General features: G+C 54.6%; 1 protein-coding gene across 1 annotated transcript in view; it reads right to left on the reverse strand.

Annotated features, from left to right (window-relative positions):
* Positions 1 to 6,889: 6,889 nt before the first annotated feature.
* LOC136020088 (uncharacterized) overlaps positions 6,890 to 14,815 on the reverse strand; it is a 137,581-nt gene continuing 129,655 nt past the window's right edge. Inside the window, exons 5-6 of the mRNA XM_065690816.1 lie at positions 14,447 to 14,535; positions 6,890 to 9,284 (exon numbers count right to left, since the gene is read on the reverse strand). Coding sequence (XP_065546888.1) covers positions 9,058 to 9,284; positions 14,447 to 14,535 — 316 coding nt within the window. The 3' untranslated portion in view covers positions 6,890 to 9,057. The remainder of the gene's footprint in view (positions 9,285 to 14,446; positions 14,536 to 14,815) is intronic.

Genomic DNA, 14,815 nt, shown 5'->3' on the forward strand with positions numbered 1-14,815 from the left:
GGGAGAACCAGGAGCCCACTAGAAGCAACGTTTGACCACTTCTGCCTTGGAATGGATGAGAGAGTCAAAAAGAACAGGTAGGACAGTTAAGCCATAGAGTGACAGACTGGGTTGGAAGGGACCTTAAAGCTCATACACTTCCAACCCCCTGCCACGGGCAGGAACCCCTTCCACTGGAGCAGCTTGCTCCAAGCCCCTGTGTCCAACCTGGCCTTGAGCACTGCCAGGGATGGGGCAGCCACAGCTTCTCTGGGCACCCTGTGCCAGCGCCTCAGCACCCTCCCAGGGAAGAGCTTCTGCCTAAGAGCCCATCTCAGTTTCCCCTCGGGCAGGTTAAAGCCATTCCCCTTGGCTTGTCCCTACAGGCCCTTGTCCCAAGCCCCTCTCCACATTCTCCATCGGTCCCTCTGCCTTCTTAGTGCCTGGGGCATCAGAGGGCTCCTTGCAGGGGCAAGAGCTCTGCCACCCTTATGTCAGGGATGTACTGGGCTCTGCCAGGCTGGTGAGTCCAGGCAGGGGTTGCCTTCATGCAACCAAATGCCCGTGGCTGCACTCAGCAGTCCCAGAACGGTGCAAAATGAAAGAGAAATTGGGATACATGAGCTGCACCCGGGCCAGCCTGGAGCCCTGCCTGAGAGCTTTTATTCTCTTGTAGCGGTTCCTTTCATATAAAGCCTTTTCTTATGGCTTTGCAGCTGTGATGGTCTGCATTATTGTGGCAGTCTATATGAACAAAAAAAGGAGAAATAAACATTATTTTTGGTACAAAAATGTGATCTTTCCTCTGTCTCATACCTTTGCTGATGCAGAGATGAACCTGGAGCTTTGGGGCACTCATCCAGGGGCCTCATCCAGGCTGGGGTGGGCAGCTGGGGAGCTGGAGGTCCTGTTCCCTGCGCAGAAATCCACCTGGGCAAAGCTGGCTCCTGAGAGCCCAGACATGGAGTGGGCTCTGGGGAATGGATGTGTCCCCCCTGCCCAAATGCCACCCGGGCTGAAAGCCACATGGGTGGGAAGCTGGTGAGGGCAGTAGCCACCCTGACTGTCCAAATCCTTGCCATGATGGCTGTTCCCCAGGGATAAAGGAGAGAGCAGAGCCCTGGGCACAGCGCTTGAGCCCTTCTTGTCCCCAGAGGTGCATGTGGCAGCCGTGTGACAGCAGTGTCTCTCCTGGTGACCCCTCAAAGGGGTCCTCCTGCCCTGGCTCTCCTGTCAGCAGCACCAGCCCTGCCACCGGCTGAGTTTTGAGGTCAACCCCGCCAGCAATGGGCCAGGCTGCAGCTCCTGCTGCTCTGCTGGGAGGAAGGCCAGATGGCCCCTTCAGAGGCACAAATGCTTTGCCATGTGCTGGTGGCCCTGGCTTGGTGGCACAGGAGGAGTTTGTCCTTGCGACTGGTTCTGTGAGTGGGGCTGGAGCCAAGGGCTAAAGGCTGTGTCTGACAACACAGCCTGGGCTGCATTCCTCATCCTGGGACTAAGACCACATTGCAGGAGCTGTTTTGCTGCTAAGTCCTAATGTCTCATGGTAGGTACTCCAAGGGGTGCCTGAAACCCAGCCGCTGCCAGACCCATCCCCTCCTGTCCTGGGCAGCACTGCCTTTACCCCCCTGCCTGCATGGGGGAGCAGTCCCTGCCACCACGGGTTTAGGAAGGTGGTGGTGGTACATCACCAAGGGGGTCATCAGTATCCCCTGGGACTGCTTCAGCCCCTCCTGCTGCAGCAAGCTGCCACCAGCATCTCCTCCTTATCCTCTGTCCTCCTCCACTCCTCCCCATCACCCCACAAGCACAGTTTTGGGGGGACATGGCCATCAGCCAGGGCTGTCTTTTAAAGTGTCTCTGCCTTTTCTCCAGCCCCCTTTCCTGTCCGAGGTGTTGCTATTGCTGCCACGGGTGTGGGATGGCGCCAGCCAACCAGCTCTGGTGCCGCTGGGCTTTCGGGACAGGCATGGACCCACAGGGGACTGCAGGGATGGTTTCAAAATGAGGGCAGGGACCTGATTATTGCTCTACTTTGTGTCAAACCTCACTTCGGGTTTTTATAGCAGCCTTTTGATGACCTCCTCAATGACAAGTTGCTAATTGGAATGGCCTCGGAGATGCCAAGATGGGTTGATGCCGGGTTACAGGGTGAGGACACCCCAAAGCTCTGCAGGAGCCAGCAGAGACCTCGTGAGCTTCAGCAGGGAGAAGTGCTGCATTGCCCTTGGGTGCTGCAGCAGTGGAGGAGGATTTCTGGTTCCTGACAGCACGAGGCATCCACCAGCATCCTGTAGAACAGCGGGCTCCAAACTGGTTTTACTACATTCCCTCAATATATTTATGGACGTATAAATTACCTGCACATACTAATGGGTATGTTGTAAAGTACAAACTAAACCAGAAATTAAAACAGGATGGGGTAAAGAGGAAAAAAGAACCAGTTTAAAATGGGGCTTTTATGTTTATTAATGGTACTAAAAAGTATTTTCTTCCCACACCTCAGTGGACTATCTCCTGCACCCCACTTTGGGGACCACTGGGGAGAAGGGAGCCAGAACCGCGACCCCATCTGGCACCCACAGACCCTTCCCCATGTCCCCCCTTCCCTCCCCTCCGGATGCTGCCCCACACAAAGCACCTTTGTCTGCCTCTTCCTCTTCCTCTGCTCTTGTCTGGCTGCTCTCCCTCCCTGGCGCCTGTCCTGTCTCCCTGTGCAGCACAAGGACCCTCTTCCTCTATCTCAGGGCAGGGGGTCCAAGCCCCCCATTGCCCCATTGAGGCTCATGGGGACTCCCTTGGCTGTGCCCTTGTCCAGAGGTAATGGTCAGGGTCCCCACCCCTCTTGTCCTGGCATTCATCCATGTCTTGGGGATCCACTGTCCTGTTGCCAATCATGGCACAGCTTCACCAGCTGCTTTTCTTTCCCCATGCCCGCAGGGCTGTGGCACTTGGGGTTCACCCGGAGGGCTCCCCCTACATCCCATGTGGCATGAGCCCTGTGGGAGAGAGGGGATGTACCCGGCATGTGTCTCCGCTCCCCAGCCCAAAACTGGCAGTAGCTTCCAAACCTTGGCCAGTGGGATGTGCCACCCATGTCCCCGTCTCCTGCAAAGGGGTGTTCCTGACTACAGAGGCAGCATCACACACAGGGACCAAGTGCATGTGTTGGCTCCTCCACCAGCAATGTGGTGACAGCGACCCTGGTGGTCCTACCCACAGCAGTGCAGAGGCCCCAGCAAGTTCCAAGGGACAGCAGTGTCCCCTTGGAGCAGAGCTCATCCAGCCACACCATGGCCCAACAGCAGTGCCCAAGGCAGTCCCCCCTCTTCCTGATTTGCCTTCATCCCGCTGGCATCCCATCCCTTGTTTTGCCTTCCCCTCCTCTCCCTTCTCACTGGCTCCATGACTTCATGTCTTGGCCACGGATGCCATCAGCTCCTCCAGCACTCAGCTGGACAAGGGCTCTGCCCTGTGGGGAGGACAGACAGACCGAGCAGCATGACAGACCCCAAGAAGCAAACACCACTGCACAGCAGAGGCCACCACGAGGTCACACAGGCTGTAAAGGGCAAAATCCCACCACAGCCTATTTCACCTGGTCTCCTCCATGTGATGGATGAGCTCCCGGCAGGCACCGAGTCCCGGCAGGGCCGGCAAAGGGCAGGCAGTGCCCTCCCTCCAACCTCTTCCCCCACTGCAGTCACAAGGTACCAGCCAGCAAAAGGCAAGTTTTGTTCCATCTGCACACGCTGGGCTTAAGCTCTTAAAAGGAATCATAAATCAAAGCATGGGGAAGTGGATTTATGGAGCAAGAAGGGACACAGAGGATGCTGAAACACTTCTCATTGCCAGCCGGGAATGTGAGGCTGTGAGAAGAGCCGGCTGTGGCACGGGGAGACACAGCCCCAGGGGATGTTATGGTGAGGGGCTGGCAGGGAGCTGGGAAGTGTGGGCTGTGGGAAGGGCTTTCCCACCACGTCACCCCCTTCTATGGACACCCCTGTTCTATGGACATCCACTCCCCTTGCCTAGCCCACTCTCTGCCCCAGAAAGCCCCTTTTAGACCTTTTCTATCCCAAGCACCAGGGTTTCTAAGTGCTTTTTGACAGCGCCAGCCCTCCTCGCTGATCTGTTTATGGCAGAAGCAGCCCCACCACCCAACCCCCCCCCCACCGACCCCCTCCCCACCACCACCTTCCCGGGGCTCAAAATCCAGCTGCAGGCTTTTGGCACAGGGATGCATGAAGCCTCGCTTAACCCTGCATCTCCCAGGCTCTGGGTCAGACCAGGGTGATCTCCTGCCCGCCTTTGGGCCCCCAAAGGAGCAGGCAAGAGGGAGCCAAGTGGAAATTCAGCCTTTTTAGCGATTATTCCCCCCTCCGCCTCTTTGCTGGGTGAGATCATGGCTGGAGGAGCTGACCGATGGGACTTGGCCCATGACCGCAGCCTGATGCCAAGGAGCATGCCAGCAGGCAGGATGCCAGCTCCCCACCCAGCCCTCCCCGTGGCCGAGCGGCCACAGGGCACCTCAGCTCACAAACTCAGTGGAAAACCAGGTTTGCTCAATTCCTTTTGGTTTGTTTGGAGGGTTTTTGCTGTTGTTTCAGTTTGATTTTCAAGGTCAACTGCCCAAAAAAGTGACTGCTGCAAACAAGAGCCCCATGAGCTGGTGACGTGGGACCATCACTGCCCGCAGCATCTGCAGGCTCCAGCCTTGCCAGCAGCAGGGGGTGGGCTGGGGGCAGTCCCAGGGGAAAGACAATGGGGTCTCCAGCACTATGTAACTTGTTTCTGTATCATCAAGGGCTTCCAGCTCAGCTGCCTGCAGAACAGCTTAGGGCTCCCCTGGTCCCATGCCATGGTTGCATCTGGGAGGGTGACAAGGGACAGCAAGGAAGGGGGAAGAGGCAATGAGCTGCTCCTAATGTGGGGGAAAGAAGGAGACGGAGGAGAGGCAGAGCAAGGCAGCAGCAGGAGGGCACTACAGTGAAGGAGGATACAAGACCCTTACGGCTGTCGTTGATGTTCAGAGCATCCCAGCATGGACCCTCACTGGCTCACTGCTCACTGGCTGAGCCACCTCACAGTGCTGGTGATTATACCTGCACTCCCCACACATCTAGTTGGGGTACAGCTACTCAGCCCCCCAGCATCCAGCACCGAGCTGTAACCCATGGTCCCACTCCAGCCACTGAGTCCCTCGGTGCCCTCCATGACTGGAAGTGAAAGACACCCTGCACCCCTCACTCGCCCCTGTCACACATCCAGGATCATCCCCTCCTTTCCAAGGCCATGCCGCCCTTCCTAGGAGTGATGCCTCCAGTCCCCTGCTAGTCACTCAGCCCGAGTGGCTGCCGGGGGCTCAGCCTTGTCACCCTCTTCATATCCCTTTTGTCAGGGCTGTGATCCAGGCTCTGTTTCTGTTGGCCTCCTTTTCCCCATCACCTCAGCTCAGGAAGCTCTCCATCAGCTAACCATGCTGGGATGAACATGTTCCCACTCCCACGTGTCCCTGCTAATTAGCACAGCTGACCGGGTTCCCTTCATCGGTGTTAGTTGGCCAGGCTTGTCTTTGTGCCCTGTTTTCTCAATGCCCTGGGGTGATTTTAATGCAACAGAAAGGAGAAATGAAATGAAACTGAACACGTATCCTCACACTGCTCACATCCTCACACTGACACCAGCAGCTGGGGACGTGGGGACACCATGGGGCTCAGGGCACTGGGGAGGCTGAAGCCACACCAATGGCCACAGCTCTGCAAAGCCTCTTTGCTTCCCACCAGCAGTGGCTGTCACCCAGCCACGGATCCGCTGGATTGACCACCCCTCTTCCTGCATCCACAGCCCCCATCACCCAGCTCTGGGTGCTCTGGGACAATGTCACCCTAGCTAGGTGACATTCCAGCCCTGCGGGTGGCACCTGGAAGCACTCACCCCTGCTCCCCATTGATGTGATTGATCCCTCCAGAGCTGCCCTAATGCACTCCAGGTGCTCCAGCATGGGAGGGATGGTGACCCCAGGGCTGGGGGCAGAGGGCACAGTGTGACAGGGGCCCCACAGCTCCAGGTCACTGCTCTGTTCCCACCCTGATTCCCCCCATGCCCTCCCCTGTGGTCTGTGACCGCCTGTTCCAAAGGGGGATGCTCTGAGGGTTGGAACATCCTCCCATGCGTGTGCATGTGGGTGCACACGTGTTTGCATGTGACGTGTGGGACGGGGGCTGTCCTTATGCGCACAGGGAGGAGGGTTGGCTCTGTGGGGTGCAGGGGCTGTGCCCTACACATTGCAAAGGGGAGGGGGGGCAGCCCAACCTCCTCCCAGCCTGGCTCTGTGTGTGTCTGTCTGTCAGGCCCACTCTGCCCCCACCTCCTCCACCTCCCCCTCCCATCTGGGCAGCAGCAGCTTGTGTTTTCCTCTGGTTGCGACATGACACCATGAACTGTGGGATGTTTCCCCCTGGCCTGTGTCAGACACCCCTACAGGGAGGAGGGGGCTCATATTGGCCAGGGGACCCCGCATACAGCACCTGACCCCCACCATGAAAACCCCAGGGTTGGAGAAGGGAGAGTGAATCCCTGGTGGTGATGGGGAACAGTCACCATCTCCCCCCAGGGCTGGGGAAGGGTGACCAGGCCCCTGCCAGTGATGGGGAAGGGCACCTGGATCCGCTTGGAGCTGGGAAAGGGGCTGTAGCTGTGGACACCGTGGTGTCCTCAGTCATGACTGACAACCATGTCACCCTCCACCCTTGGGGACCTGGGAATGAGGGTGCCCCAAGAGCATCCCCACTGCCAGAGCCAGGCTGAGGCTGAACCACTGCCTCGAGCAGCCCCGGCACTGCAGCAGCACTGGGATGGACAGGCCCCATCTGTGCCCCCCTCTTCCCATCAGAATAAAGAAAACACATTCAGAAGAAACCATTTTATTATTTTTTTTTCCCAAAGAAAAAAAGCCATATAAATATTAGAGTATAAAACTTGCGTGTAACACATCGACGTTGGTCTATACGGGTATAAGAAGGATATAAGCATATATATAATATATAAGTATAATTCAATATTAGACACATTGAAAGGGCAAACGTGTTCATTTCACGTACACTCGGAGTACAGAGCACATGGAAAGAAGATACAGAGAGAATTGAAAATACTGGTGGCCACGAGTTAGTTACCAAGATTAAAAAGAACACAGCACTAAATACACAACACTCACTACGCTACCTCGGGTTGCAGGTTAAAAAGAAATATAAAGACTACCATTCAGCTACAGCATTTTGGGGGGGGGGGGGCAGGTGGCAGCTGCAGGGGACAGAGTGGGAACTGCTCCCAGTGCAGCCAGTGCTGGAGGTGGCTGGATCCGGAAGGACAACAGCGGATGCTCCTGCTGCCCTAGGTTTGGGGAGGGGGCAGCAGTGGGGTGGCCGCAGCCTGGTTCAGAGGGCTGGATCTGCTTGGGTGAGTTATGTGTTAGTGGTTAAAAATGGAAAAACAACCCCCCCCCCCCCAAGAACCCGCTTGCCGGCCACCCCGCAGCCCCTCTCCTTGCTCTGGCTACACAAAACCCTATTTTGCCAACCTGGGGGGGGGCGGGCAGGTCAGAGCTGCTTTGATATGGGAAGCTGGCCTGGTGCAAGGGTGATGGGTGTGTGGAGAAACTCTATTCCTCATCCTTTGATTCCCTACACAGGGTGGAAAGCCCAAAGCCAGTGGGCACATCTCATCTGAGCTGGCTTGGCATGGTCCCTTGTGACATCCCCATCTTGTTGCCCTGTCTCGCCAGCTTTGCAACACCACCCCATGCTCACCCCCAGCTCTTGGCTCCCTTCCCCAGGTCTGGTCCCCAAACGCCGTCGAACCAACCATCACTTACTCAGTCACCAACTCTCAAAGCCATGCGCCAGCAGCTCCGCATATCTCCCTGCTTTGGCTGAGACCCAGAATAACCCCCAAATAAGAAGTGATGAATTTCCCTATCCCATTTCACCCATCCCACCCACCCCACTCCTCCCAAAGCAGCCCCAGCACAGAGGGGCTGTTCACACCATGCTGCATGGGCATGCGAGGACTTCTCTGGGTCCATGGAGCTAACTGCGCTAGTGCAGGCATGAGGTGAAGGATGTGCATGCAGAAACGGTGTGCAGAAGCGTGAAGCATCGTCCCCTGGTCCCCTTCATGGGGCCTTGGCCAGATGGCCACCTGGCCACAGGGGAGTGAGACTCTCTTAGCTTTAATTCCAGAAGAACATTGACTGTACATATAAATATTTACTGCAAAGAAGGGATGAGATGTGTCTGCTCTTCGGAGACCCCTAGAACCGCTGGGGCAGCTGCCGCACACCTCGGCATGCTCCTCATTGAATTCCCTACCTCTGGCATCAGGAGGGGGGTTTTAATCTCGTATTTCAGGCCATCAGTGGTTGCACTTTAAAACAAGAAAATAAATGTTTAGGATGCAGCTTTGCCATATTCATTTTGACTCATGCAATATAAACACTTATTGTTTTTCCAGGTACAGGGAAGCAGGAACTGAAGCACTCCCTACCAACTTCTCAGCAACAAATCCATCGCTATCATTAACCGGGGGTGAATTTTACTAATGGGAAGTTTAAGAGCAAAGATCTGGAGCATGGGCTCTAAGCTAGGAACTTCCTTTCCAAAGAAAAAATGATTGAAGTTCTATAAATTAAAAGATCCCTGCTAGAATTATTTACACCGGGCAAGCCAAGCACAAGCTTTGTGCCTTTCTAGGACTATCTGGGAGCAAATCGGATCCGAAGATGTGGCAGAAGACCTTCTGCCCTTGCATATTCTAACACCCAAGGGATCGTATAAAACATTAGCAAGTATTCACAGGGCACTTGTTTGCGTTCGGTTTAGCTTCCAGATTGGTTTTCATCATGAGATCTAACAGCAGCAAGACCCTGCTCCTAGCTCTGATGATGATGAGGAGATACATTCGCAGTGTTTCCTACTTTTAGCATCACAACAAATTCACATTCATCCTCTGGCCTGAGCTGTGGGTTGAGGGAGTGCTGGAGCCGGCTGCCCTGTGGCTCTAAGGTCTCCTTCTTCTTCTCTACTTCTTCTCCTTCTTCCCGGACTTCTTCTTGTTGCCTCCCGAGGCACCGGCGTTCTTGGCATCGCGCTTGCCGGCAGCGTTGGTGAGGGTGGCGGTGCTGCCCGGGATGTAGACGTTCTGCCGGTAATCGGGGACGTGCTGCAGGGTGAACTGGGGGCCATAGCGGGCACTCAGCCCCATGGTACCCGTCCCACCGCCCAGCGTCGAGTTGCCATCAGCAGCTTCTGTGGGGGACACCAGAGGGTGGGGGGAAAGAGAAGGGCAGGTTGTTACTGTCGGACAAGCATCAGCAGCCCCAAAAGGCTCTCACTGGGTGTCAAACCCAGACCTCAGTGCCACCAAACCTCACCCCAACCCTTCATTACCCTTCAGTGCTATTGCTCCATGGGATGGCTGCAATGTGCACGATGGAGAGCACAGCACAGCCGGCACCAAAATTCCTTGTTTTCATCTCATATGGTTGCTAAAGTCTTGGGATTTGGGGCCTCCAGCCAACCTCTTCTCTGCCCTTGGCAGTGATGGGGCTGCCTGTCCCACCCTGCCTGCCTGCTGCTGCCTTCTTAGCCCCCCTGCACATAATAACAACCCCCCCACCGAAAGCATCCTCATTACAAACATATTGTACAGCCACAACCATTAGCAACGCATTAAGGGAAATCCAATACTATTTTGTTTTTCCATTGCATTTAAAACCCTGCCCCCAGCATTTCTCCAGCCAGGTTTATTCAGGGAGCAGAGCACAGGAGATGAGAAAGAAAACCCCTCCCCTGCAGTACTGCAAAATGGCTCTAGGAAGCCGAGCACAAAGGAAATCAATGCTGAAGCGCGTCTCATGGTCCAGATCTGGGAGCAGGGGGAGGGGAAGGCAAATTAATTCCTGTTGCTCTGCAAAGCGCCAGCATGGAGAGAGCAAGCGTAGGGATGGGGAAGGGCTCAGATTCCCCCTTGGTTGCTGGGGCATAGCTGTAAGGTAGCAACCAGATGGAGACAGGGGGGATGCATGGAAGCAGGGGGAGAAATGAACATGGGGGGATGGCAAAGCACAAGAGATGCTTGTTGCCATGGGCTGCTGCATGATGTGCTTCAGTGCAACTGCCTGTGCGTGGCTCAGGGTGGGATCCTTGCCCAGCCGTGCTCAGAAATGATTTGCTAAACCCAGTTCTCTGCCCTGGATACTGTGGATCTTAGCCTTTTAACTGCTTCATGGCTGCGGACACACTCTCCTGGGAGGCTGGAGAGACCCAGCAAGAGCACATGAAGGACCCAAGGCAGAGTCCAGGGCTTCTGCTCTCTCCTTTCAAAGGTGGAAAGACCACAAGAATAAAAATAAACAAGCAGAGATCATGGGCCAGTCCTCACGTGTTTCTCCTCTCTCCAGATGAGATCCATGCATGCCTCTTTGTTGCCTTTGCTTCCCCTAAGCAGATGTAGGTGGCTAAGTCAGCCAGAAAGCTAGACAAAAAGCTGGGCCACATCCCCCCACCCCCTGCAATACTGCCATGTACACATCCCCTCACAGGGGTCAGAAGTATGAAGCAACTGCAGCTTGAAAAGTTACAGCTGCTCTGCTGGAGCCAGAGGAGAAGGAAAACACACAGCGAGTCCAAAACCAGGCAGGACGTTGTGCCCCAGGCCAGGGGATGCACAGGGCAGTGTATAAACACAGCGAACCAGCGTGGGGAAATGTCCTTTGCTTCCCACTGTGGAAGCAGCCACCAGAAGGAAAATTTTTCTCCTGTCCCCATTAAGCGGGTCCCAGACCTGGCAGGGCTTTGAGGACCTCGGGCTGCAGGAGATGTGCACATACAGTTGGTGATATCGTCCATCCACACTCGTCTCATCAGCAGCTTATTTCAAAACTAACCAGCACAACCACACACTCGTCAGGGTGTTAAACTGAGAATGGGATGGCTGGAGATGTGGGGTCAGACCAGGCTGCAGCCAGGGACTGACCTGCAGGTGGACTATGGCCTCTGGCAGCAGGGGAGATAACATTTTCAAGGCTCTTGTAGCTGTAGAGCCAGCTGGGGGCTTGGTGGGCTTGGAAACCTTCTCTACTGCCCTGGGCCATCCCAGATGCACCAGGGCTCTGAGCGGTGATGGGGCTGGGGCGCTGCCAGCACCACCCAGGACAAGTGGTCTCCATGAACTAGTTTGCAGTCACAGCAGTTTTTCACAGGGGAGAAAAAGCCACCCATGAAGTTCCCAGCCTGCCAGTTGGTCCCGGGGAAGAGCAAAGGGCTGTTTCTAGGTAACACTGCCATTAAGGCTGAAAAGAAGAGAGAACAGGGACAATAGAGGTTTATAAATGGGCACTGAGCTGCTCTTGCCAAGCAGGGCCCTTCAGCTCTTGTTACAGGAAAGGTTACACTCAGCCTTTACCAGCAGCCAGCTATTACCCCAAATGGTCCTGAGAAGGAAAACAAGGATTTGGTCTTCACAAAAATAACCAGCTAGCAGCTCCATCAGCCTCATGGGCAGAGCGGAGGAGAGGCGGGAGGCAGCCCCAGAGCATGTGTTGCGGCATCTGCTGGGGGGCTTTCAGGAGAACCCAATATAGAGTGTCTGCCCCTGCCTGCAGGCAGCAGAGCTGGGGAGAAGTACCTCCTCCAGCTGCCTTTCTGTATGCTCTCCCATCATCTCATGGCACCCCTACAAATTCTCCCTGGAAGCCAGAGTATTTTAAGGACAGGACGTCTGTCCTTTAGTGTCTGGTGTCCTGGAGCATCTGTGCTCCTGGGTCTATCTTTGCAGCTGCCTCTGCCCTTTCAGATGTCTCAAAATACAAATTTTTATGTTGTTCCCAGCTGCAAGGGAAGGAGATCACAGAATCATAGAATCCCAGACTGGTTTGTGTTGGAAGGGACCTTAAAGCTCACACACTTCCAACCCCCTGGCATGGGCAGGGACCCTTCCCACTAGAGCAGGTTGCTCCAAGCCCCTGTGTCCAGCCTGGCCTTGAGCACTGCCAGGGATGGGGCAGCCACAGCTTCGCTGGGCACCCTGTGCCAGCGCCTCAGCACCCTCACAGGGAAGAGCTTCTGCCTAAGAGCTCATCTCAGTCTCCCCTCGGGCAGGTTAAAGCCATTCCCCTTGGCCTGTCCCTACAGGCCCTTGTCCCAAGCCCCTCTCCAGGTTCCCTGCAGCCCCTTTAGGCACTGGAGCTGCTCTCAGGTCTCCCCTTCAGGAGCCTTCTCTTGTCCAGGCTGCCCCAGCCCAGCTCTCTCAGCCTGGCTCCAGAGCAGAGCTGCTCCAGCCCTCGCAGCAGTGAAAATTTCTGAAGATCCAGCAGGAAGCCCAGGAAGGCAGACAGAAGCCCTACAGCAGTCACAGCCCTGGGGGAAAACCAGCTCCCCGCATTGAGCTTGGGAGTGTGGTTTAACCACTGGGCAAATAATTTAATCCCCAGAGCCACTGGATCGCAGTCTTGGCATGGCAGGGCCAGCTTGGCCTCTTGCTGAAGCAAAGGATAACACCCGGCACAGGGTAAGGATGCATTCATGGCATCCACAGCCATTTCTAGGGAGCATCCTTAGCTCATGGAGCAGAGCAGCATCAGAGGAGTTCCTGCCTCTCAGATGGTCTCTGGTAAGTGTAGCTTGAGCCTGGGTTTGACATGGTGTGGGTGGAAATTGACATTCAGCACACAGTGCCATCACCTCTCTCACTGTGTCCCACCTGCCACCCCAGAGCTGAGAAATCATCGGGTGAAAGTAAGAGATAAGGATCATTTAAAAAGCCAGGAAACATCACCTAAGGATGGGCAGCACAAAGCTTAATGGGGATTAACACTGCCCCTAATTGAGGATTGCTGCAATCAACACTATGAGCTCTCACTAAGAGTGAGAGCAGAAAAGAGGGGGACAGAGATCAGGGGAGACATCACAGCACAGTGCTGGTGGAAAAAGCTTGTGCTGTGTCTGCAAATGGATTCATCCATCCATCCATCCCTCCCTCCCTCCCTCCCTCCTTCTGTCCCTCCAGCACAGCAAGGGACCAGCATGGGGAAGGAAAGGATGGAGTGCACAGAGCCATCCTCTTGTGGGGCTGCAGCAGGGGAAGCCCTGATCTGGTAGATGGATCTGCTTTAAATTAACCCCCAGGGTGAACTGAATCCGTGGGAGAGGTTAGGACTGTGGAGACTTGTGAAACTGGGGGAGATAGGCTGCAATGGGGCTCAGGGCTACATGGAAGTCAGGGCTTAACCTTGAAGGGACTCGCTCAGCTCCCTGGTGCTCTGGCTGGAGCAGCGGTCAGAAAAAACAGCTTTATTTGTGAGCGAGGAAACCGGATCTGGCGGCACTGGGTGATGATAACCACATGCAACCCCAGAGGATATTTTTCCATGGTCGTTTTTCAGAGCAGAGACACGTTTTCGCATTGCTCCTTTCCCTTGAGTGTAAACAAGTCCCTTGCCCAAGACCTTCATCCCCTCCCCTGGCCACAGCAGCTGTGTCTCCAGGCTGCCTGGTGTCTGCACAACAGCAAAGTTCATCTGCAGCAGCTTTCCAAGAAAGCAACGCCAAAGCCATCCCCCTCCCCCAGATTCTTTCTCTCCCAGCAGCTCAAAGGAAGCATCCCAAGCATTCTGCACAAGGTTTTATGGCTGTGCTGTTGCTTCTATTTTTAAATCAAGGGGGAAAGGACTGTGAGGCATTTATAAATAAAGGCTGCATGAAAAACAGCCTCTTCATCCGTAGTGCTGCACAGAGTGATAATTGCACTTCGTGACTGTGGGTGCATGGGAATACCCCTCCCTGCCCACCACTTCCACGTGGCACAGCTGTAAAGCAGAACAAACCAACCCAAAATGACCCCAAATCAAAACCCTGTGACTACAACTACAGTGAACCACTGGTGCAAACCAGTGTCTCCGGACACAAGGTTTGTTGGGGATACTGAATCAGGCATTTACTGTATTCCTAGCCTAGTCTCTAGCCACAAACAAATCTTCCAGGCTTCCTACCTCCTCGCCTTATAGCAAGTGGCAACACAGCACAGGTTTCATTTGACCTTTTGGAACCAAGTAGTTTATAAAACATCATTTCAAGACTGTCTCTTTCATGTAACAGAACTGCATCACAAGCCAGATAACATTCTGTTCAGTACATACAGAATATATATTGCGTGGAAGAGGTAGCCCTTTCTACAGCATGCCTGATGCTGATGGCTATCTGGTATCTCCTCTGCCTGAATCCTTCCTGACCCCTCTCCTCTGCAGGGTAACACACAGTGCTCTTCCACCGCCTTCTGTTGAAGAAGGACTTCTGAAGCCACCCCAGTTAACAGATACATCAATCCCATCAGCATCTTATCTAACAGCATGCACTGAGATGTCCACACGAGAGCATGAGCCATGGTTTTCCCACACACGATAGAGACCAACCATTTGCTGAAGCCAGGATCATGGCTTGGAGCATCTCCGTGTCAAACTGGTTGTTCGGCCAGGCTCCACCTTCCTCTCCATTCTGGGAGCTATGGGAAGAGAAAAGAAACAGCAAGTTACTGCAGCTGGGTCAGGAGGAGTGAGCTTGTCAGAGCACACCAGAAACCAAGGCTGAAGGCTTTAAATCCTTCTAGTAAATAACACTGTCCTACGAAATAACTTTGAGGTCTCTATCCTCCACCAGGCTTTTGAAGAAGAACCAGCAACACCAAAAGCACTTGGGGGCTCAGTGGTGCTTCGAGCAACACCTACCTAACTTCTGGTGACTTCATAGACAGCCAACACCTTATCACCTCAAAACCCCATCAA

The sequence above is a fragment of the Lathamus discolor genome, chromosome 10 (genome assembly GCF_037157495.1).
Source record: "Lathamus discolor isolate bLatDis1 chromosome 10, bLatDis1.hap1, whole genome shotgun sequence".
NCBI classification, from domain to species: domain Eukaryota; kingdom Metazoa; phylum Chordata; class Aves; order Psittaciformes; family Psittacidae; genus Lathamus; species Lathamus discolor.